The sequence below is a fragment of the Falco rusticolus genome, chromosome 1, assembly GCF_015220075.1.
Source record: "Falco rusticolus isolate bFalRus1 chromosome 1, bFalRus1.pri, whole genome shotgun sequence".
Classification (NCBI taxonomy): Eukaryota; Metazoa; Chordata; class Aves; order Falconiformes; family Falconidae; genus Falco; species Falco rusticolus.
In genome coordinates this window covers 22,361,705-22,387,206 of record NC_051187.1, presented here as the reverse complement: position 1 = coordinate 22,387,206, position 25,502 = coordinate 22,361,705, and the positions used below count along the sequence as shown (strand labels likewise).

General features: G+C 43.5%; 1 protein-coding gene across 7 annotated transcripts in view; it reads left to right on the top strand.

Moving 5' to 3' along the window:
* Window positions 1–25,502, top strand: part of COL26A1 (collagen type XXVI alpha 1 chain) — a 195,399-nt gene that overhangs the window by 46,280 nt on the left and 123,617 nt on the right. For 6 of the 7 annotated variants that reach the window (XM_037375062.1, XM_037375063.1, XM_037375061.1 and 3 more), the window contains one exon: window positions 5,711–5,814. In XM_037375062.1, the coding sequence (XP_037230959.1) occupies window positions 5,742–5,814 (73 nt within the window). In that variant the 5' untranslated portion in view covers window positions 5,711–5,741. The remainder of the gene's footprint in view (window positions 1–5,710; window positions 5,815–25,502) is intronic. The other variant, XM_037375057.1, reaches the window with a different exon arrangement.

Sequence of the window (25,502 nt, the reverse complement as noted above, 5' to 3'; positions counted from 1 at the left end):
ACTTCAGCAAGAGCTATTGAAACCCCAAACTTGAAGTTACTAATCTGTCAGCTTCAAACATTATTCAAAGGTGGGAGAGATGGAAGGGGAGAGCATTTTTGCGACACAGCGAATCTGGGCTGTCGTGCCCCTTCCAACTGCAAGTCATTGCATGGGGTTTGTTTTCCTTTCAGCATTCCGGCTGGTTTGGCTTATCACAAATACTGTGTGCTTTCGATGACATTTTTAATGTAAGCAGACTACACATCTTGCATGGATCATTTTTGCCATTTGGTGATTTTGAATGTTGGGTTTTCTTTTTTATTGTTTTCATTTAAACTGAACACATTTCTTCTCCCGGAGGGATTTTACAAGCTAGTTTGCAGAGTAACAAAGAAGGAATTTTGCAGGCTCATCCATTTTGGTCTTCTCTGCTTTTGAAGGCTATTGCTACAGGGTCAGTAGGAGAAGTTTGGGATCTGTCACCCAAGAGGTTGGCCTGTAGCTGATTTTACTCCTCAGTTTCAGAAGTAGTAACACCACAGGGAAATCCTTCTCTCTCTCTTTCTTTCCAGTCAATTGAATAATAAATCCCAGAGCTTATTCCAGTGCATTAGGATTGCTATTTGAAGTCCAGTTACACGCAAACTCTCTTATGTGCTTAACTCCCTTATTTCTCTCCAAGATACACAGTCATGTGCTTGCAAAAAGATGCCTGCTCTCCCATACACACACAGAGTATAAATAGAGGATGAAGAGTGCTCCTGCGAACAGGATAGATAGAGGCTCCGGGTGTATAAGAGATTCGAGCTGTAGCACAGAAGTGTGTTCTGAGGTTTGAGAACAGGTGTAGATGGCTGTGTGCTGCTAGCTGGGCACAGGTGGAGGGCCATCTGCTTTTTAGAGTGTGCACAGGCTCATGTGTCCTCAGGCTGCTAATTGAAGGCTTTTTGATCTTGTCCAGACATGCTGTCTGGCCGCTCTGCCTCCTTGCTGGTAGGGAAGCGCAGTGCTGCTCCTGCAATAGCACTGAGATCTAACTGTTACAAAGACAGGAGCTGATGATCACTCTGGTGGCATAGAAACATGTGTCTGTGTCCTTTGTCTGTCTTTGGGACTGAGAGCCTAGTGCATTGCTCTGTACAACTTGGGGTGGGAGGTGTCCAAGTTTCTGTTTTCTGGGTTTTAGACTTTTGGTAAGTTGTGCAAAGCAGACATGCTCAGAGTTGGGAGTCCTCTTCCTCCCCTTTGGCAAAGGCAGGAGATACATACAGTGGCCTCCAACACTCCTGCAGCTGCAGGTTTTGTGTTTTTGTCCATTGTCTGCAGGAGCATATTTGAAACTCCTCTGGCTACATTCTTCCCTGGGGAACTACTGCTTTTGTGCTAGGGAAGTTGGAGGAGGTGAGGCTGCAGGGGGAAAAAAAAAAGGGGGGAGGGGGGGGAAGACCATAGGTTTGATTCAGAGTGATGCTCTCAGCCAGGCTTGCGAGTATAAACATGATGGTAAAGCTATGCCTTGTCCCCACATCAGCTGTTGCACTGGTTTGAGGTGAAGTTCTCTGTGGAATACTGACAAGATAAGGTACCTGGTATAACCAGTGCCTGGTAAGCTTTGAGAGGATAGTTACAATGGTCTGTCTGGAGTGGGGATGCTGGCTGTTGGGAACCAAGTATGTTCTTGATAGCTTTTCTGAGAAACAGACTCTCTGGGTACAGCCATAGGATATTCTTTTCTATCTTAATACTTGTCCAGCTCTTTCCAACCTCCTTTCTTTCCAAGGCAACCAAGTGCTTCAAGATTAGGTTGCTTAACCTGATGTATTAGGAATCTGTTTTCAGAACATTCTAAGCTTCTATGGGGAAGCTTAGAATGTCTGTAAATCAGAGCATGGGTACCAAAAGTTAGAGGAACTACCATAAACTTTTTGGTATTATTTTAATGCAATGGTAGCACTTGTTATAACAAAAATGGATTATCCCTGTTGAAAAGACAATACGCTGCTTATATGTACAGGGCTGGACTCACTGGTTGACAGATGGCTTCATTGCCATGAGAGCAGTAGGTAAAAGAAAGCTTGGATTCCTTGGTTTCTGGATTCTGTGCCAGTCAAAAATACAGTTTCATTCCTCTTCTTATCCTGAAACCCAGCAGTAAGTGATGTTGAAACTTTCAATCTGGAACTTGAATAAAAATGAACAGAAGCCTCCAAAGGTCACTGAGGTCTCCTCGGGCACAAACTGCAACGGCCGAGTGAATCACACTAACAAAACAGTCTCTTGTGATGTGGAAATGAATTTCACGCCTTCCCTCTCAATGTGGGCTTCGTGTACAAATAGCTTTGTTTCTAAGTGTCAAAGGGCAGGGCCATGAAGGGGGAAGGTACTTCCTGTGTGTGACAGGCTGTCTTGCTTGGGTCATGGCAGAGATCACGCCTTTCTCTTTGACCTGATTTTTGAGGCTGTGATCCAAGAATGTGACACTCTTTCCCTTTCTTGTGTCATGACTGGCTTTTGTGTTCAGTGACACTTCCTTGGGAGCGAGGAGAATACATCCTTGTGTGCTGAGGCGTGAGACTCGGTGGCTGCCATCTGCTCAGTGTGTCCTGACCTCTCCAGCATTTCCAGCTTCATACCCCTAAATCAGTTAATCAGTCACCTCGTGCTCCCTCCCCACTTCCTGGGCAGCCACTTAGACACGAGCAAGAGACTCTCCTTTTCCCAAATGGTGATTGCATGCGGATCAGCTTGGCTGACACTGTTCAGGCAGTCTCCAAGGGCAGCTGGGTGTTTGATCTGATCTAGTAACAGCAGTGGCTGCTAGCTGAGTTTTCTGGGTTCTTCCCTCAGCATTGCCTCACTCCCTGGGATCTTGCTGTGAGCTTCAGCAAGCATGATGCCCATCTCTTGCAGTAGAGTGGCAGGTCTGGTAGTGCTTGGAAGCCTTTTGCTGAAGGGGACTGTGTATGCTGAGCACATCCTTTGGCTGCCTGGGAAGTGAAGAGGTGCAGGCGGTGGCTCACCCTAACCTCTTACTGTGATTTTGCAGGTTTTAATGCCAGTCTTTGTGGCTTGGGTGACATCCAAGGGAAAGGCTTCCCTAGACTACTACCAATCCTTTTTTCTACCTGTTGTGTTTTCCACATAGTTTCATTCCACGGCTTCTGATCTTTAGCAGGTATCTTCTCTTTATCTCCTTTTCCCCATGTTTTTTCCTTTCCCTCACTTGCAACGCTTCAAGTATCAGAGGGTGGTGATGCTTTTCTAAAGGAGTTGTCTTTGCTCGCCTTCTGGGCTAGCAGTCAGAAGTCTGCAGGATGTGATGTGATGATACATGTAACAACAGACCTTGGTGCTGTGTTACATGACTAAGGAAAAATGATGCTAGAAGAACAGACCAACTTTAGAGCAAGCTGGAGCTAGCAAGCTGGGACCACTTTGCATGCCTGACTGCACGATGCTGAACAGAGCTGTGAATGTCAGGACTCTTCCAGGAAATTCAGGGTGGGTGGTAGGCTGTGACAGCTGAGCTCCACGTTTGTCATGCCCCGAGAAGTCCTTGCTCGTTTGAGGATTAAACTATAGCTACTTCCCCGACACAGAACTGCTGCCAAGATTCCAGTCTGGCTCAAGCCACTCTCCACACTTCATAATGAAGTTTGAAAGAGCTTTAACATCTTGGTGTTGGCAGAAACATAGTTTTAAAATCACCGTGTGGTTGGAGACTAGCTGGCTCCGGACACTGGTAACAGGGCTGGAGACTTTCATCTCAAGGTCAAATCCAGCTGTGGTGTTAGCGACAAAGTCATGAACTTCTGACTGATGGTTCGAGGCTTACATGTGGAAAGATGTCTAGAGTCCAGCGCCAGGACTGGGAGTCAGGAGGCTTGGGTTCAGTTCCTGAGCTTTGCCAGAGCTCTTCTGAGAGACCCTCAGCAATACACTTAAAAGTCTTCATGCCTTGGGGGTCTCTGTGAAAAAGCACTGATGAAGGTCTACCTACATCGATGTGGTGCCAAGTCCTCAAACTCACTCATGACTGCAGACTCCTGAATACCATTGGATGCAGAAGTGCAAAGAACTAGGTGGGACAAGCTGGCTCTCTCCAGCCTGTATTAGACAAGTGCCTGGATCACAGTTGTCGGTATTAGCGGTAACTGGCGTGCTTTTTGGCAACTTGGAGGGTGAGGACGTAATGTTCTCGGGAGACAGCATTGCTCTCCCATCGCTGGGCTTTGCTGTTCCAAGTGGAGGCAGCCCCGTGCTCAAGGCGAAGCTTGAGCTTGTGCGGTCCTCCTGTCTGGTGGCTATAGAAGTTGGTTTCTGTGTTTGGCAGCTGGCATAAATAATCAGCAACAGCTTGCTGAGAAATTAGTTTCCCCAAGACTCTGTTAACCATGACCAAGCTGCTGCCTTCTTTCCAAGGCATACACGGGCAGAGTGTCCTGGCAAGCCGTTGTCACTGCTCTTCAGAGTAACTGCACCAGTGTCACCGCAGTGCCATCCTGGATGTACACCTGTGCCGGCTACCCCTTGGCAGAGGTTTGGGTGAGATTCATGCAGTTTGTAGCTCCATGTTGGCCCTGTGCCCAGCTGAGGCTGGGGCAGCGCTCCGTCTCCTGGCAGCTCCCAGCACTGCGGCAGGAGACTCTTCCCCCAGGAGACCCGGGTGCTCGGGGCCAGTGTTTGCCGAGCCTTGAGAGAGAAGCTTCGAGCTGTAGCCTGCAACACTGTAATCCCAAAGCTTCAGCCTCTCCCTGTGCTTGCCAAATTCCTTTGGCTGTCAAATAAGGGTAGGAATTTTGAGGGGAGCTTGTAGAGTATGACTTCTGTGTTTGCTTTTAGCTTCGCGAATAGCAGCAGAGACTTGTCTGGCTGTATACTGAGAAAACTCTGGTTTGCCAGCTTTGAAGGGCTGCTGTTTTAAAAGAAAAGCATTGATGCAACTGTCCATTTTGTGTTGACTTCAGAGTCACTGTTGCCTTGCATAGGTCTGCTTGTGTCTGCAGGTGGATCTCTAGTTTCCAGCGGGGCATAGCAGTACTTGTGCTTTAATTGGGACCCTGGGAGTGCTGTGTGCTGTACACAGAGTTAACGAATGTGTCTTGCACCGAGCCTTGGCTGTGATGAGGAAGAATGTAACCCTGTTTCACGTAGGGAAAACTGAGGCACAGGTCAGCAAGCTGGAAAACAGGCTTCTTGCAGATCACTGATGTAGTCTTGTGTCATGATAATCTTTGTCACGATGATGTGCTTATATACCCCAGATCTGAGTGGTGAGGGTGGAAGAAGGAAAGACACCAGAGATTTATGCAATTTTTGAGAGTGCAGTGTTTTGGAAGCACTGTTAGTATGGAGTGAGGAAAGGTTAATGCCAGCCTTTGTTCAATGTCAGAGAAATCCACATGGAGGTAGAGTGAGGGAAACGAGTCATCATCCCTGCTACTTGCAGTGACTTTGTAGTTATGCGACCTCCACAAAGCATGCTGGTGTTACTTGTGGGAGAGATGTGGAGAAGAGCCAGAAGAGTATGAAGGTTTAAGGAGAAAAATAAGGCTTGTTGAATCAGATCCACACTGTGGTGTAAACCCTTGCTTTTATTTTGCGTGTCTCCTTTTTCTGTGGCTGGGTGCTCTGGGAATACATCTGGGCAGAAAGATGTACTCTGAATTAGTTAACACACCACCCCTGAGTAGTTAAGTGTGTTCTGCTGACTTCTTATTTGTGTTAGTTACAGGACTCTCATCAGGCCCACGTACAAAATGTCCTACCGAACTGTGACCACGCTGGAGTGGAGGTGCTGTCCTGGCTTCACGGGGAGCAACTGTGAAGAGGGTAAGTTATCCAGCAACCAATCTGTCCTTCCAGAGCAGCAAAGGGATGTGCAGATGGACTGGCTGGGTTGAGCTGCATTTTTTTCCTTAATTTGCTCTCAAATACAGGAGCAAATCACCAATTCTCTTCACTCCCCATTTTATTATCTGAATGCTCACACACACGCTCTGAAAGGTGGTTTTGGAAAATAAACCATACTGAATGCTTGCAAAGATTGCAGGGAGGGGGAAAGAAAGTGAGAAATAGGTACTCGGGGATGACCTGTTCATAGATATGCTCATGCTTGGCGTCCCAATTGCACAGTCCTTCAGAAAATGTGCTTTCTCCACGTCAGTGTGTTATCTTCTCAACCTTCCACTGTCATCACCATTGATTGCTGTAGCTGATGATGAAAGCTGGTCCCTGGATGGCTGCTTCTAGGAGCTCTGCCTGTAAGGTCTGGACACAAATAATAAGTGTTCCCAGAGACCCTTGAATTAAATCGGGGATCTTTGGTTCCCCTTCCTACCTGTCCCCCGGTGCAATAGTAAAGTTCCACAGTGCACGTGGAAACACAGTTCTGGGTTTGGTATCTGGGCTTTCACACAGAGGAAAACAGGGCTCTTTCCAGAGCTGGAAGAAAAGAAAGTAGTTTCCCTTTCTTATAACGATGGACAAAAAGGCAGGTTTTGCACTTTCCTTCCTAATATTTTCTGCTTTAACTGTTGCTTCTGGGGCTTTGAAACAAGTCCTGCTTCTCCATTGCATTTCAAGTTTAGGCACTGAGGCATCTGTTGAATCTGCATCATGAGTGTTCATGGCTTATTATGAATGGGAGAGAAACTAAGACTTGAGTTTTCTGTTCATTCGCATCTGGTCAATGCTGCTGGCTGGTCATTGGGGGTGTCCAACGTCTCAAACTCCTGTTTTGTAGCTGCACCTTGCTTAATTTGTGCTGTGGTGTCTTGGTGCTCATTGCATAACGCAGGTGAACCTCTTGACTAACAAAACAACTTCCTAGTTACAAAGAATGATGGTTGCAAACAGCAGCTTCAGGCTGCTGAGGAAACAATAGCTTCCCAGAAGTTCAAGAAAAGTCTTAAAAAGTGGCAAAGCTACCCTAAATTGCAGTCTGCAGAAGAGAACTTTGCATTTTAGCATGCTGCTAAAAGAAGTGAGCCTTGGGAAGAGAAGCTGCTGTGTGCAGCTTGGGTTTTTACCTGTTGCTGCAGGGAAGAGGGATGCTGAGGATTGTGGCAGAAGTTATTTCCAAATTAGCTGCAGCTCAGGCTGGCTGAGGATCTGACCAGGGACCCGAGAAGCCTGTGTGCGCAGCTCATTCGTGCCTCTAGGTTTGGACAGGTGTGAGTAATTACAGCTTAGTGGTGCTGCTGGTGTAAAGGAGAGAATCCAGCTCCCTCCCGCAGTGCCAGATCTGTCTCAGCAGAGTTCAGTGGAAATAAAAAGCCAACATAAGCTTGTTTGAGAAAGTCAGCAGCGATCTCACAGGAGCAGGTCTGTAGAATGAGGTGACAATTTTATGCAGTCAGTTTTCAAGGTGGAACTGTTCTTTTGGGCTTGGATACAGTCTGCAGAGTGTGAGCAGAAAGCCAGTAGCAAGCTCTCACTTTCATGTGTGAGATTCTTTTTACCTTCCCCCCACCCCCCCCCTCCTTAGAACACCTGGTGCTACCAACAGTTCCGTATTCTTGAAAGGAAAAAAAATATATAACCCCCCGCCTCCCCTTCCTAGTACAGCAGGGTTGTGTCACTCTAATCTCTAGCAATATTGACACTGCTAACTAGTGTGCATAGCTGCTCAAGCTGTCCAGATGTATCAATTTTAAAACTGAAGCATTTATTTGCTCCTTATGTTAATTCTTAATGTTAGTGTTGCATGGTATTGCAAGTAAAAGAGGCCGAGAAGAGTTTTTAGGGCTCTTTGGCAACCTGGTAGAAAACTTTTTGTACTCTTCCCTTTCTGCACTCTCTCCTGCTACAACTCTGATTCCACTGAGAGGGTAAGATGCTTACATCTGTGTGGGTCCTTCCTGGAAACAGCAGACAAAAGAAAACAGAAAACTAAACTGAAACAAAACAAAACCAGTGCAGTTATGAAGCCACAGCAAATTAGCAGGGTAGAATCTCAAAATGCTTTCTTTTTTTTGGTGTTAGTTAGATTTCTCCTCAATATTTCATTTCACTTGTATGTGTAGCTGGTGCTTTTGAAGCTGATGCGAGGCAGGTATGACTGAAGGCAGACTAGACCTGCACTGTTTTTAACTTTCCTTCTCGCTGTGTTGCAGGTGTTCTAATTCATTGACAGTCACTATTGTTCTCCATGTGTCAGCAGAATGGCAATTACAAGGGCTTTGAGCTTCCACTTCAAGATGTCTCCTGTTTCCAGAGGCTGAAGTAAAAAGTTTTCTTTCCCAATGGGCCCTGGAATAGTAAGATTGCATTTTCATGAGTAGGACAGACTAAGCCAGGAGATAATGGATTGATGAAGCACACAGAGCAGTTTTGGGAGTTGTGTGTACATGGGTATGGCTGTGGGGTCCCTTCTTCAGTCTTGATAGCGTTTTTAGCGTCTTGAGGCTTGAGAGATCCTATTTATTGATTCCTTCTTTATCCCTGTTGAGCAAGGTTGATACTTGCTCATTTTTTTGTGCTGTTCTGGAACAGTGTCTTTGGGGAGCCACTGTAACCTATCTGAAGGATGGATTGTTTTTACAAGTTGTCCTTATGGAAGGCTTTCCTTGCCCTTTTAAAATTTATTTCTTTTAGCATTTTATGAGGGAAGATAGGATGGTGGGAGGGTGAACCAAGGAAACCAAGTCAAAGAACTTGAAATCAGTCAAAGGCTGCAGTGCAGCTGTTTCCGACATGCATACTTGCTTGTTATCTCCCAAATGACAGGTCAGCTTCTCTTTTACAAAGGAAACAGCCCAGTGTGGGTGTCTAGCCCCGAAGTATGACAGTCTTATGATGAGAATGGCTTGCTGTAACACACCTTCAGTTACTCATCCACAGTAACATACCACACTGATAAAGCAAGCTGTTAAATGCAATTTGATTATTACAGAGTGTCTTGACCCTTAGCTAATAAGTTTAGCTGGAGTAAGTAACCACTTAACTGTCACCAGCTGGCAGGCACCTACATTAATGCTGAAGGCTGCACATTGTTTAGATTTAAATTATCGTGGGAATTTAACTCTTGCCTTGTAGCTGATAAAGAGCAGCACGGTCTGGAGGAAGCCCAGCTCTAGAAATGGGTGGAGATTTTGCTGCTCAGTGGGGTATTAATTTACTAAGGCGGGGATGGCTGATTCCAATTGTTTCCTTTTTTTAAGTGAACACTGCTTGGGGCTCATCCCCCTTGCCTTTGTTGCTTTGCCCTCACCCAAAGGTATGTCAGCATTTGAAAGGTCTCTAATTCCTTTATTGTTTTAGTAGAACTGTGACCAGCTAGTTGAGTGGATAGTTAAAAATCACCAGTTGTATCAGGGCTTCCTAGAGGGTTTCTTGCAACTTTCTCGGATGGAGAAAGAGACTTGATGCAAACAAGTCTGGTGAATTTAGCTGTCAGTAGATGCTAATTTTTATTTTCCAGTTTCAGGGTTTTTTGTTTTGTTTAAAGTGGAGCCCAAGCCTAGGACAGGAAATTAATCCACTGAGCCACCCAGTCTGCTTACTGCTGATATAAAGAACATATGGGTGAGGGCAGTGCAGAGGTGAAGTGGTTTAGCTATTGCAATCATGCATCAAGCTGATTGATTTGAATCCAAGATGATGCTGACATTTCAACTCAGCCTTTTTTTCTATATGGCTGAAAGTTCAAAGGCAAGTGCTATCTCTCGGGAGAAGAAAACTGTCCCTAGCAAGCTCAGGCACTCAGCACTGCCCTGGAGCTCTCCAGTTAGGCATGGTCTTATTTCACTTTACAAATCTAAAATAGATTTCTTTCTTATTTATGTTGCTTGAATTTGGGACGGTAGCCAGTGTCCTGTTTATCCCAGAAGCAGATTGATGGTAGACAGCTTAGCTGTTTGGGCAAGAAGCAGCTCTAAGGGTAACCCTGGCACCTCTAAAGTGATGCCATTGGGATTCCAAGCTTACTGTTTGGGTTTTTTTCTTTCTGTAAGAATGCAAGTAGTGTAGGAAATTTGAGTAGCCTTGTTAAAGTAATGGTTTGAGAACTTCCTTTTTTTTTTTTTTCTCAACACCCCCACCCCCCCATTTCAGTTCTTGGAATATTTTTATCTACTTTTAATAACTATTGTTTGCATCTTGTCATCCTGCTATTTTTCAAACCTCTTAGATTCCCATGTGTTTACAATTTTGAAAGCAGCATAAGAAAATTAGGACTTTTGTCTCTGTATGGTAGAGTGTAAAAACCCTCTCCTTTTTTACTGCTGGTTCACAGTTTCTTGGTCTCTGGAGGAGAGATGCAGAACAACACTGCCAGGAAAATGTTAAACTAGCAAATGCAATTAGGATAGAAAATTTGATGAGGCCATGAGAATGAACATCAAAACTAGAGACCTGAAAGTTTGAAAGCCCATTAAAGTGCTCTAAAAAGAAGGGTATTCAAACTGGTGTTAATGGGACCTTACTTCTCCAGGTCTTGGTTTGCTCCCCTGTGAACTGTTAAACATAGAACTGTCAATCTATGTGAAAATACAGCATGAAGGTTATGGAGTACTGTTTCCCATAATATCACAGTAGCTTTTCACTGCTACTGAGCATCCCTCATCATACCCTTAGAAACTGAGAAAATATAAGAGAAGACAGTGGGAGTCGGGGCATTGCAGTCTGTTCCTACTGCTGCTAAATCCTAGGACAGTGATGTTTTCCCACTCCAGCAGAGTCCAACTCCTGCCATAACCAAAACAAAAGCTTCTGTCCCAACAGTGAAATGCTCCCAGGGAAAGCTGTCTTGGTGCTCCTGGATAGCAGGGCAGTTCCATGCTGCAAATGTCTGGCAGGCTGAGGCACCTTCCTTTCAAGTCTGGATCTAGCACAGATCCTTGCACCTGTGTAGTTCTGTACTAGACTCTGGCTCAAGAATTCCTTTAGTGAAATATGACTTTGCTTTTAAATTTTGAGATCTTTGTTTTAAAGTCCAACATTTGGTTCCACACAGCAAATTTGCTTCTAAAAATATCTTCTCATTCCAAAATTTAATGTTGCTTAAATACAATAAGTGAAGTATGTGAATACATGTTATAGACTAAGTGCAACCTGAGTTTTGTAATAATTGTCTAGTTAGTAAAGCAATTAGTAAGTATGTAGTAAAATGTACTAACTAACTCTGCAAACCTACCTTCGAAAATATTTCATAAAAAAACATTAAAACAAGTTGATCACCTTTGATGGAATTGCTGATGTATGACAGCAGCTTTCTGAGTAATGATGTTTGTGTACACAAGTGTTGGATAGTAGCTTCCCTTATGTTTTCTTCTGTATCATACACCTCCTGCTCCTCCATATGTTATACCTCCTCCTGCTTGTGTTTCTGATGGCCTCTTTGGGAAACTTCAGGTGGACCTTCTGTCCTGTATTAAACTACTCTACAATGTGTCACCCAATTCCTATCCACTCCCATCAGCATGCTGACCATGCAGCAACCTTTGGCTTCAGGCATAACATGTGTCACCCTTGATCAAATTTTCTGAGGAGTTCCTGGAGTGTGTGGTCACTGTTGGAAGAATACACAGCCTGCTGAGAGCGCTTTCTGGCATCAGTGCTGTGTGACTACTCGAACAATTTCTAAATGTTCATCTTCTCTTGATACACAGTCAAAAAAAAAAAAAAAAAAAATCCCTGTCGGATTTCCAAAGATTCTGACACTGCATTCCAGCATCTGAGTGGTTTCATTTTTTTTGGACATTTTTAATCTGAACAGGGAGAATTTTATTCAGCACCTAACGTCAAAATATTTGGAGTGCTAAATATCTGCAGATGTTATCTTAACATAATTAGAAAAGCTGTATGCTGTACTGTTACATTCTTCCAATTGTTTTAGCTCCCATCAAATTACTGTGGTATGTAAAGAATCTTTTGTATTTTGAGAAGGTATTTGTTTGCTTTCCCAAATATATTGGATGCTACTGTTTGTCTTAGCTTTGTAATTCTTAATTCACAAGTGACAGACCCACCTATTTATAGTTAATGTCTTTCCTATTAATTTGCCTTATTTCTAATAGCAGTGGACATAACCTTAACTTGGGCAGGGCTAACACGGGATCAGGCTGCAAGACTCTGTGTATCTGGTCTGCTGGGGTCATTCTCACCATGCTGGCAGGGTTCTGCCAACTGTTGTCAAAATAGACATGCATGTGGGGCTGCTTTAACAACTTCTGCCTGTCCATAGGTCCTGATAGAACTATAAGATGGGCGTGTTTTCTGGGAGGTGGTGGGATGCAGCAGGAGAAAGAGCTGAGGAGGACATCCTGGGTAGTTGACTTGAGCTTCTGAGCTCCTACTACTATAGTAAAGCAGGTTCTGCCATTATACAGAACAGATGCCAGTAGCGAGGGACCGCTCTTTCATGTCTCTGCCACTGTTGCTGCTTCCTAAAGAAGTTTCATCTTCTGTGCAACAGTCTTTAGTGTATAAAAACAGTACAATAGCAATTGTGATCCTAGAATTGCTGGAAAGACCAAAAATGGTGAATTATTAGAATAGATGGTCTACAGAATTGAGTAGGGTCTTAATTTCTGCCCATTAGAGATGGGTTGGGTTGGTTCTGCCTTGAGGCTGGGAGGCTCTTGAGGTCTTTTTATCTGCTTCGGTGACAAAGCAGGGAAGTGCTGATGAGCTGGGCTATATTAGAGGCAATTGTTGTCAAAAATGTTGTCAAAAATATTTTCAATTGGTGACTGAAGCTGATGTAGGCAATGCTGGTTTCAATGCATCCTGCTTTAATTGCTTACGATCCTGTAAAGAACATAAAGGGTTCTACACTCTACAAAGCAGATAAACAACTAGGAAAAGGTCCACAGAAAGAAAATGCTTTCATTGAGGAGTTAATGTGCTGGTCACAGGGGTAGGTGAGTGACATTTTCAGGTTGTTGCTTGTAAGGTCAGCTGAGGGGACACAGTGCTCTCGGAACTCTGCTGTGAGCCTGTAAGGAGAGCTCGAGGCAGGGGGGTGGAAAAAGTAGACCTTTGACTTCAGTAGCTAGTTACTGAATGGCAAACAATGCCAATTCTTACTCGCCTCTGGCACTAATGTGTGTTTTAGCAGGTTAGGACTTTCTGATGGGATCAGTTTGATTAGCCGGGAGAATGGAAGAGTGGAAATGTTGGGCACTGCATATCTCTTTCTCTTGACTCAAACAAAGATTTGAGGGTGGTGGACCTGAAAGCCTTTAAGTATTTTCTATTAGATTTCTTTAAGCACTCTTAGGCACCTCTTGGGTGGTTGATTAGTTAGATATTGAAACTTGTGCGCCTGGGTGACCTCTAGAATTTGAGAGGTGTGGGTGAGAGGTATGAAAAGCCCATACGACAACCTCTTGACAGTGTTCATCTTACTTTCATAATCCTTACTGCCTTCTTCAGGCCTGTGCTTTTAACTCACTACTTTCTCATGTAGATGTTCTCTTCAGAGCTGTCTTCCCCCAGAATTATCACTTATTTCCCACTCATCCTCATTATGATGGACCTTTTATTTTCTTGAGGCTATTGGAAGGGAGTGGCTTTTTCCCATATGTAAGACTCACCTTATTACAGCCCCTGGGATAATAAATCTATTTTGTGAACTTCTAAATCTGCCTAGGAATTGGAGGGGATTTCAAAACACAGCTGACTTCTTTATTCTCCCTGCCCACCCTCCCCCTTTTTTTGTAATTTTTTTTTTTTTTTCAAATCCATGAGGGCTGTATCCTTCAATGGGTTTGCAGTTCACGTTTGGTTTGGGGAGGGGTTGGTTAGTTGGGTTTTTTAAGTATTTGGTCTTATCAGACTTCACAAACTGTGGTGAAATCTTGCAAAAGAAGGATGGCCTAACAAAAACAGAGATGGCTTTGATTTCATTAGGTTTAGAAATGCTTCTGACATAGAAGCAATTCTGCTTTTGCTGCAGGGAGAGTAAGAGTAATTACCACTAGTGTATTATTCTAGAATAATTATCACCAGCTCATGCTAAACTCTAATCCTGAGGACAGTCATCAGCTCGAAGAGAAGTGAATGGACAAGATGGACAGGACACTTTTTTTGTTTCCTTTTAAATATTTATTTTGGTAAGCCACAGCTAGCGGAATGATCTCGCTGAAAACCTGTCTGAACATGAGTTACACAAGATGTACTCTTGCCCTTTTGGAGGAGTCAGAGAAGTGTATAATGATGAGAGCTGAGGCTGAGTGTTCATAACTTGGGGAGTTAGCCCATGTGACGTATTTGCTGCTTTCACAGATGGTTGGGATGTGTGAGGGCTGGATCCTTTGATTTCCAGTATCCAAATCTGGAGATATCTTGTGACGGCTACTAGTTTTGCTGCCTGCCTTCCTAACCTTTGTGGGATGAGTTGATGTTGCTGGACCATTAAGGATAAAGGAGGGATGACCTGGAGGAAGCAATTTTGTGTAGACGGTTGCTGTTATTAAGAGTCACATGAAAATAGCTCAAAGGTTGGAGAACTTAACTAAGCCATCACTTCTGACCAGGTTAAGGACTTCGGACTGATGCAGAGCATGCTGGAAAGTTCATGCAGCAGCTGTGGTGGCCTCCTCTGGAAAAAGGAGGATGTGACACTTTATGATGTCAGTCCTGCAAATGTAGTTAGTACCAAAATAATGAAAAACATTCTCCTGAAAAACTCCACCCTTTTTCTTTTTTTCTAGACAAATTCCTGTTAGAGGTGGTGGAGGAAGGGAGGGGTTGTGTTTATTACAAGTTAGCAATTTTTGGAGTGCACACCACACTACTAGTTGCATGTGAAAGAGCTAAATGAGATGAATAGTTCCTAACTGGTGTTCACTGTTTGTTTTAATGCCTTTCAAGTGAATTACAGATAACAGTGGCAGAAGAATTAAAACCACCCACTGAAGCTGGTTTTGAGCTTCCTGGCTGCTGCAATAACTTATTTGGTTTTTTGATCAGGACTAGAGAGTGAGGCTTAGGCCTTTAACATGGAATGCCTACAGTTGGAAGGGGTGGCAGTGAAGAGGAGTATCTTTCTTTCACTGGATTTGCAAGGCAGTTGCCCATTTAACAAGCTGCTTTGTGCTTAATTTTTGAGCATAACACTTATGAAATCACAGCTCCCTCCCCATCGCTTTTCAAGGGTTTCATTATGAAATGTGTGGACTTAACACGTTTGACAGCAACATTGAATGGGGTGGTTCCTTGAGGAAGAACTTGTTACATTTCTTCCAGGAGAATACTTGAGTGGCCCAGTAATGCCTGATATGCATATCTTTTGAGCGCAGTAATTTATTTACTTTTAATTATCCTGGATGTCTGGCCCTAGAAGCAGTGGAGACTTATGTAGATGTTAATGTTGATGAGGATAAGGGAGGGATGAGGGGAATATTCCTGGTTTTCATCCCTAGATATAACCTTCACCTCTACGTGTTGACTCTGAGTTCAGAGTCCTGCTGTTGTCTCTTATTTCTGTCTTTTCACATACTGGAGGAGAGATGAGAACTTTGCACCACATGAGTTCAAAGATTCCTGTGCAGGGCTGTTCTAATAATGAGTTGTCACTTCGTATGTGATGGAGGAATATCTCATAGTGCTGAGGTTTAAAGACATGAGAGTGAAGGAAATTCCTGAAGATGGGAGACTTCACTGCGAGCTTTCCACAGACAGCAGATGGACAGGCTAAAGTACTCTTTTTGCAAAGAGTTTTCTAATAATGTTAAACAAAGCTGTTGACAGTGCAAACTGTTTGCATGTGTAAGTGGTAAGAAGGGTATAAGGTGTTGCAAGACGAAGGGGAAAGAAGGACGTAGAGTTTACAGGGAGCAGTGCAGTTGGTAGCAAGCTGAACCCGAGTCAAGCTTTAGGGGTGAGGCAGATGGAGATCCTCCTTAGGGACCTCCCCCCCTGCCTTTTTATTTTTTTTTAATGTAGGCTTTTTCTTAAATGAGTTAACGCAATTGGTACAATAACAGTTGTCTTCTATGATAACTAATTCCAGTTGTGGGCTACTTGAAAATACTGACTTAATAAAGAGTTTATGCAAGTGCAGTACCTAAGCAGGGTGAGCCTCATCCACACAAAAGCTTTCTTCAGGCAGAAGAGATTTATTGGGGAACTAAATCCCCAGTACAGCTGTTACGACTATTCTGGGATGCCTTGCCAGGTGGAAATGGGATTGCAAGGAACTGGATTGCAGGTGGAACTGGGATTGCAATCCAGGAGTAAGAGCAGAAGTGGATTTGATGGAGAAGTGTGAGACTGGTTTCATGTTTTGTAGAAAGCTTCAAGGTGAAAGCAAGAGGTAGGTGTCAAATTCCCATGTTAATGAATCCTAGATTCTATTCTTATTCAGTTCCTGGTTATTAAAAGGGGAAGCAAAAGTGTTCTCCCAAATGATAATTTCTACTGGAGCTAAATTTCAGTTTAACGTGGCAAAGTGCTAGGCAAAGCCATGTTCAGTGCGTGCCATTCCAACATCATGTCTTCTCTCCGTGAGCTAGTTAGCAGGATAAAGGCAGCAAAGTTAGTACAGCTCCATTTGGGAAGCTACAGGAACGTACGTTAGGTGGAGCAACTTCAAAATACACAGTTCACTCAATGAACCCCTGTGCTGTAATTAGTAAGGGTTCAGACTGTGTGAGTGCAGGTGGGTGTATCAAACGAAGTTGTACCGGGGACTGTTCTCAGTCCAGTATGGCTCACTGTTTCATTTTAAAGTTCAGGAACGGAGAGCGTGCTCTGATGAGATCTCAGTGTGTTGGAGGCTGAGCAGTACTGGGAGTACGTGGTAGACTAGGATTAAAATGCAGTCAAATCTTGACTAAATTGTAGAGATGGGCAGAAATATAAAGTGAGGTTTTGTTAAGGACAGTCAGAAAGGCAGGAGTAATCAAGTGCACGAACCTTTAAATGGAACAAGATTCTGAAGGTGGTGGGGTCCTGGGGGAGGGAATGGAGTCTGTGGAAGGTAGTAGAGTGAAGCTGTGCCCTAAACTCGGGAGAAGAAATGCCGTGCTGGAGTCTGGTGCTACAAACGCTCTGACCAGGTGTAACGTTTACTACTGATGGATCCATGAGACTGCCTGACACACAGCACTTAAAATGCTTATGGGGAGGGGTGCCTGCATGTGTGTGTGTCAGTGTTTCTCGGAGAGGTCAGGTTTCAGCATCTACGGGGACTTCAGCCTTGTTCCTGCTTAATTCACGTGAAAGCTATTCCGAATTGGTGCTGCACATCTGAGCCCTGTGATCTTAAACACCATAAGGGGTGTGTTGCATCTGTATCTGAAGGAAAGTATTTGGCTGGGAAAGGAATATGCCTTTTGTAGTTGATGGGACTTGAATATGTTGTACTGTTAAATAATTATATTGGTTAACTTTGATTACTAGCTAGAGTAGTTATTAGGTGCATGCTACATATGCAACTGAAAATGGCATCAGCACAAATGAGCTTTTCTAAAAATAACATAGTCATTAAGGGCTAATATGTTTTTCAAAAACTGGACGAGAAGTTGGTACAGACTCATTTTAATGACTACACGCTTGTGATTACAAGAAGTAGGAAACATTTAATCAGTTCCTAAACAAGGGTAGCACTGCAAGATATCCTGATTGTCACTGCAGTGTAAAGAACACTTGTTGAATGGGTCTTCAGCAACTTTACAGTTCCTAAATAAATGAAGGCTGGGAAAAACTTGCTGGTGAACTTTCTGAGGAAATCAGCTATGATTCTGTGCACCATGAGCTAGATTTTGAACAACATTTTAATAAAATATTTATCAAAATGTGTAAGAGAGTGAAACATCATGATTTAAACAGGTTGTACTAGGTCCCTCAACCACCAAAGCAGGAAAGACGTTAAGGAATGGCTCTGTGAAAATCCCCTGTCATGAAGTTCATTGAAGACTGATAAATTTTATTCTAGGCTCATAACATATGCTTCTTGCTCAGGCTCCTGATTTGTCTCCTCCTTGGATAGTGTGTCCAAATCCACAAGTAACATGCAAGTTTGCATTTCATTTTGAGCCCAGCAGGCATACGGCAATGAGGTTACAAGACCTTTCCAAGTGAGCCTGGAGGGACTTATTGGCTAGAGTTTGGATTTCTGGCAAGCAGCTTACTCCAGCTCTTTTCTGTAATAAACTCAGGGTTCAGTCCCCGGCCTCTTATAGATACAGAGCACTGTTGCGTGTCTCTGGATAATCAGTCACTGGAAAGGCACAGATGTTTCGAGATGCGTAGCAATGGGTGCAGCATATAAGAAAGGCAACATCAGGGTCATACTACAGATGCAACCACATCTTACATGTGTTCTTTCTTGACAGGAAAATTCTTGTAACATTTGCGGTTTTCTGGTTGCTAATGCCATCAAATGAGTAACGCAAAAACTAATAATGCTTGTGACTTATTTGCTGTTCATTAAGTCTTGCAATGCCATGGATGGCTGATGCCTCTACCGCAGGCAGATCTAATAGAAGCACATTGCAGTAATTAAGAGTGGGGTGCAAGATTGCCCAAGGCAATGGCCTAAATTAGTTTGAGCAACAGTTCTAACGAAGTCAGAAGGATTGTAGAAATACATGATGAGGAGATGTCATAGTCCTTACCTGATTGTGGAGACACTAGGAGATGGTGGAAGAAAATGCTACAATATTTTGGGGTTTTTTTCCTCTACATGAAATATGCTCCTTGTTACACAAGCATAAAAGAAGAAAACAGACCCAGGCAGGATTCATAATTTGATGTTTAATTTGTTTGTAAACGATGACTTTTGTAGCAGTAATGCTGAAGAAGTCTTTGGTGTATATCCACTGTGGACAGTGCAGGTGCCCATGTTGATTGGTAGGTGGTCCTTCATTTTAAAAACCTTGAAGAACATTCATGGCAGATGGGCTTTATTTAGACTACTTCCCGCTGCCAGTGACCATGTCAAATGTGGCTCCCCAGATCAAGTGCTAGAGGTTTCTGTTGAAGGTGTCAGGTCTTGTTCTCATGGGAGGAGTGTTTTCTGCTGTAGAAACTGCTGTGGTACCATTGAGACACTGGCAGAAATTGTGAAGTATCTTGGTTAATTAGTTCTTCTCCAGTGGCCAATTTGGGCAATAGAGACAAACCTATTGCTGTTGTCAGCCAGTGTTTTTTAGCTTCAATGGTAGAGGCCTGTGCTTAAGTAACAAAGGTTCTGGTTTTCTTTTTACTGGTGCTGAGAGTTGTTAAATCCATATGGCTCATAGTACTTGTGTAGTGATGGCTCCAAAGGCCGCAGCTAGCTGTATTGCTGCAGGGCTTTGCACTGTAAAATATTATAGGCCATTAAATAAGGGGAACAAGCTACTCCTAAACTTGGCTTATTTGATCTTTTCAAACTTACCCTCAAGTGATTAAGCAAACAGTGGCTTTTCAAGCATTCTCCAGTTGTGTTATCTGCTGAACACATCTCCCAGTGTGATCTGCCAAAGTTGCCTTGAACACTGTCCTGCTGTGATGTACTTGCTAGTCCTTGTGGAAACATAAATAAGCAGTTATTTCTCTTGCATCTAGTCTGTCTGGGTGGGATGCAGAGGCTTTGTAGTGGTTTATGTTTAACATAACATAAACTTGAAGATTCTTGCTTTTGTCTTAATATTAGCACTCGCAGCGAGACAGCAGCTTTTTATTAGCTACACAGGAAGATAAACCATCCTCCTTGCTATGTGAGTAGTTCAAATTAATTTACAGTATGATGTGTCTGTACAAAGGTATCAGTCTTGCCCTGCACTTGTCTTAGGGAAGCAGAATGACTACTAGCAGTGGTAGCTAGGCTGCTAACCAAAGAACTGGAAGCTCTTCACAGAACAGTAAGTAACAAGATTCTTCATACACTTAATGGGGGATGTGAATGAGCATTTAGATGTCTCTGTCTAGTGGAGACTTTTTTTTTTTTTTTCCCCTAGAGTGAGTGTCCTTTGACACTCTGCACTCCTAGACCTGGACAAATGTGAATACTATAAACTCTGGGATGTAAAATTTCACCCTGCAATCTGGTTTTTTTTGCTGCAAGTTCAGCTGTTAAGCTTTGGTCTTTGTTGGTTTAAGCACTAGAGACAGGGTAAAAGTAAGTTTCTCTCTTGAAAGTCATTAAAAGCATTAAAAACAGGAGAAAGAGAGGAACATATTCCTGAAGTATATAAAAAGCTGATTATTTATCTGTCCTTTGTCCTTGGAGTCGTGATGATCCCAGAGCGAGTGAGTATCCTTTTTCCTATCCACATGGTGTTGTACCTTGTTTATATCTCAGATCGGCAGAAACTCTGATCTTCACCTGGCTTTTTATGGCAGCTTGTAGGACTGTAAATGAGAATATGCTCTGACAGCAAACCCTAAATCAACCTTTGGTCACTGCAAGCTGGAATGATTTGAAAACCTGTGTAACCTTTTGACCAAACCTGGGCTGATGTTCAACATCTTTAACAAGAACTGAAGCCAGAACAGCCTTGATGACTTCAGATTTTCATTATAAGCCAGCTGTAGACCCTAATGTACACTCAGGTTGGGACAGAGAATATAATGGGTCAGCTGCACCATTTGGGCAGGAATGTGCTTGCTCCCTTGGTATCCAGTGAGCAATGGTGTTCTCACTGCTGCTCTTTACTTACCTGGCACTGAAAAGCAGTGGCTGCTTTCTCCTTTTCACCACCACTCTTGAGCATCAGCTATCTCGGGGCAGTTTTGCCAGCATCTGTCATGGTTTTCCTTTGCTCTCCAGCTCTCACCGTGGCACTGAATGGTGTGATACTTTGGGCTGTTCCCTGTGAATAATCATTACAATGGTGTGCTGGGTTTGCTGGTCCAGGTTTGAGACCCTGGTGTGCATGTGATTTGGAAAGTATGTTAAATCCCTTGTTCTGGCACAGATCCCTGTGTGAATTGATGTCACGTCAGTGTGGATTGATCCAGGCAGGGATGCAATAGATCTGCATCTGCATTAATCAGCTGAATAGAAACTAGCTTCAGTTTGCATGCAATAATCAGCCTCTTTTCTAGCCCTATTAGTGCAGTAGCATGGGCTCTCTCCTGTTTGCTATTAGCTGAAGTGGTTCCCTGTTTCTGAGTGGGTGTTGGAAGAGCTAAGAAGTAATTGTCAAGTTGTTTTTCTGACTAATACGGAGGAGAGTTGGACCACTGATGCTTATGCAAGTAGGAAAAGTAATATAACAAAACTCTGTAGGACTTGTGTAGAAAAGGAAGGTGATTTTATTTTCAGACACAACAACATGTTGATTCTATCCACTCCCATTCTTGTAACTGTGAACACTTGTGTGACATGGAGAAAAACTGACAGTGGTCATCAAGTCCTCGGTCTTTTGGGTCTTTCCTTACTGGTGATAAAAGCTGGATTTTGGACAGTCTTTTATGGCTTTTAGATGTCAGCAAATAGTTATGACATATCCTTTTGACTTAAAAGGTTTGCTTGCTTCATCCTCGATAACTTGTATCCGGGGCTGATGCCCATTGTCTTTGATCTTATCTTGAGTATCTTCGTGGCTATAGTTTGTTTTCCCATTGAGTAACAGGAAGAGGCATGGTGTGTGCTGTGGTGTAACCTTCATGTGTATTTCATTCCTACCAGTGTTAGTGTTTCTGTCAAAAAAACAGTTGATAGTTGGACTAGATGATCATAAGTCCCTTCTAACTGGAACTGTTCTATTGTGGGGGAAAAAAATATTAATTATTTCCCTGTGTGTGACATATTTGCACCTTTTGAGATGCATGTTATGGACTGAGTTCCACACAATGCACCTGTAGATCCAGGTTTCTGTCTAGGAACTTTGGGTTGCCTTTGATGGGACAGCACAGGAGTTTGTCTGTGCTTGCTGCATTAAGACAGTTTTTATATGCACTGAAGCATCCTCCTGTGTGCTCTGATCCTAGCTCCTGCTCCTTCTTGGCTGTCTCTGGCTTATGATGCTAGTTAAAAAACAAACAAACAAACAAAAAACCAACAAACAACAACCAAAAAACCAACCCAACCAAAAAACCCATTAAACCCCAAAACATCATTTAGTGTTCAGGTTGCAGGGTTTTTCCTGTCATTCCAATGTCTAAATTCCACTTCATTGATGTGATAGGGTGCTTCAGGCCACGCTCTCCAGGACAGTGATTGCAACACCTCATGTGATTAAAGTCATTTGGCCAGCAGCCCTTATCACCACAGGGTTCATTCCTCTAGTAAGAGTGACTGGTGCATGTTAACTACACTGTGGTTCCAGCTTTCGTATCCTCAGGATTTATGTCTCAATAGTGAGAATATGCTGGTATTTGTTGTTATCCTGCCTGCGACCCAGAGGCTTACTTTACTGGATTTGGATAACTGGTTTATGGTATGGACATGTGCGGCAGGGTCCAGTGTGTCTGTAGGCCGTCGGTCTCCATAGGCATACAGTAGATGCTTTTATTGCCCTTGCTTATCTGGCTGTCCTTCACTATTTTAATTTGAACCATACCAAATAAAGCTGCCTGAGAAATGAAGATTATCTGTGGTATTCGTCACTTTTAGGAAGGGGAGTTGGTTCAGTGTTGGCTTTTAGCATTTGCTAGGCCTTGTCTCCTTGACAGAAAACAACAGACTAAAACGATTACCAAGAACAGCTGCTTAGAAGGGGCTTTGGGTATTTTTTCCGCTTTTGCTGACCTGAACCACAGCAATTATAAGTTCTGGTTATTGTAAACTTACCACAGAACACAAGGCATACCTTAAAATGATGTCATGTCTAGACACACAATTCAGGTATAAATTATGGAGAGAAAGTAGCTTGTTCAGTGGTTAAACTGTAAAAATTTAACAAGATATTTCTGTGTCTCTAGCTTTCACTCTTGCATACGTATTTCTTTACCTCTTACCAGGAGAATTCTGTGACTGCCTCTTAATTTTTTTGTGTTGGGAGATGGAATTTCCTCCCTGTTCTCCATTTCATTTCCTATTTCTGCCTTGCTGGGTCTCAAGGGAAGCAGTGTAGCCATCTACTTAGAGTCCAGAACGAGAGAGGAAGACTCCTGGGTCCAGTCATGACTCAGGCAAGGTCACACAAGGGGTGATATACGGCAACCTTTTAAAAAACTGGCTTGCTGTTTGGGGTAGCTTTGTTTTATGGGGTGGTAGGGGAAAGAGAACTCCACTGTGGTACCCAGATGCTTGATTTTCAGAAGTATTCACTATATACAGTCTCGGCAACATCCCTGTAGCCTCTAGTGGCGTTGTGTGGGCCTTATGTTTAAGGGTAAGTTGGACTCTGTTTGGTTATGCTGGTTGAATTTCTGTCCAGAGTCCCTGCTGCAGCTCTCCATGGGAATGGTGGAGTGTAGATAAGATGTTGTGGGCAATCTGGTAGCTGGGGACTAAACCCTTGTAAGCTCGGAGGATGGCAATGGCACATACTGCACGGAACAGCTTATGTCGGTTATTTGGGCATGACTCCACTGCTTCAAGGGAGTGCTTCCTTGCTAACAAAAGCCTTGGGAGCCTGTTGATGTGTACTGAAATACAGGTCCCTGCACTTGGCCTGGGCTTAATTCCGTGATGAGATCGGAATTGTTGGCTTACCACCTGGTGTAATCTATACCCTTTAGGTACCTGCTATGAAATGCAGACTTTGGAGGTGGAAGGGGCCTGCTGGGTTAACAAGCTGGTGCAGGACTATTCTCTATAGCATATTCTGTTGTGCTTTTCCTGGCCTAATTACACAGTCCTCGAGTGAAGGAATTTGGCAAGAAAATTCTTCCGTTTTAACTGGTATTTGATTTCAGGTTCTCTTAGTAAGCTTTTTTCAGTCATCTCCATTATAGCTCGCTGCCATCTAGAATTTCTTTTCTCTGTGTACATGCCTGTTGTGGATTTTGCTTCCAGGTCTGGATATGATGCCTCTCCTCACATGAGGAGCACCTTGGTCTCCTCAAGTACCAGCTCTGCCGCCTATGTGCCTCCTTAAGGACAAGGCTTCTGCTTCAGGCTGATAACTGTGTCTGGATCTAACTCGTACTATACCTGGGCTCTCACGATCTGTTGTAACCCATAATCACATTAGTTTGTTTCCTGAAAGCTGTCTACACTGCAGGTCTCTGGAGACAATTTTTAATGCTTGGCAAGCAGAGATCGCAATCAATGGTATAGTAGTCGTTCTGTTGGCAAAAGCCATAGGGACAGTTTTGAGATGCACCGAAAAACTGTTTCACTCTGTTTTCAGTGCATATGGCAATCCTCTTGTTTCCAAAAGTGCACATGTACCTGCAGTCTCATTAACTTTGTGTCCACTCTGGCAGTTGGTGTGCTGGGAAGACTTCTCTTTGGTATCCACAAACTTCGGTGGACAAACCCTAACCCTTGATTCACTCCCATTTCCTGGCCTTTTTATAATACAGTAGTTAACTTTCTGGTGTGCCATATAGACGTGCTGGAACTACAGCTTTGCTGTCCTGACCTGATGTTTGTGATCAGAAAGTCCCAGTTTGCCGAGGCCCTTTTTTGCTGTCCCACTTTCCAGGATCATAGCAAGACTTGTTTTCATTGGAATATGTTTGTATCAGTTGTTTCTCCTGGTCTCTGTCCTTAACCAGTAGGGAATTACCTTTTTTCTGCATTGTTTCTCTGCATTTGCATGCTGCTACGCTGCTGTTTGCAAAGTGTTGTATGGAAGGTGAATGTTGTGTGCAACTTGCAAGGCACCCAGTGTCCTTAGAGTGGTTAATGCACTGTACAGAGTGTGGTTAGGTGACAAGCCTTGTGATACTTATGAACAAAATGCACCACAAATTGTTATAATCAGAGATGAATAAACAAAATTGTCTGCAGCAAGGCCATGAAGCAGAGGCTTCCACGGGAATATTTCATTGTATAAAGAGTACTCAAGCAATTAAAACTTCCACTGTGCCCTCCCAATCCACAGCATAGGCTGAGGTGGCTTTGGGGCCCTTTTTCAGCTTTTCATTGAGTGATTGGTTTTGTACATAGACATCTTTCTTTTTCTTAATGGCTATTAAATGTAGGAGGAGAGTGTTATTACAGCTCTAAATGCTGTCAGCCAAAGTTTGTCGTCACTTCTGCTTCTAGGATATCCACTTGCAGTGTCCCAGATTTCCCCTGTTCATGGCTTTTTAGAGGTACTTTTTCTTTTGTGAGACTCTTGACCAGTTCAAGTACAAACAGATGGAAAGCAGCAGAAATCCAACTCCATAGCAGCACCCAGGCCAGGGCCTTAACTCATCTGAAGTGTTTAGTGCTCAGGGATGGGCTACAGCCAGGAATTTTGTAGCCTGGGGCAGGATGCTGTCGATTCCTCCATGTGTTGTTCCTTGCTATCCCCTACATCTTTTCTTCTCGCCCCATCTCCCCTTTCGTCCCATCTTTACAAGTCTGCAGCCTAGTTTCATGTTCTTGTTTGCCCAGGTGGAGCTTGATTGCTTTCCTGGAATATGGAGATGTTCCTCTCCTGGGCTGGCAGGCAGGCAGCTACAAACTCAGCTGGCACTTGTTCCCTCCCTGGGCTGATGGGGACAGGGAGTGGAGGCTGGTGGTGCATGGGAAC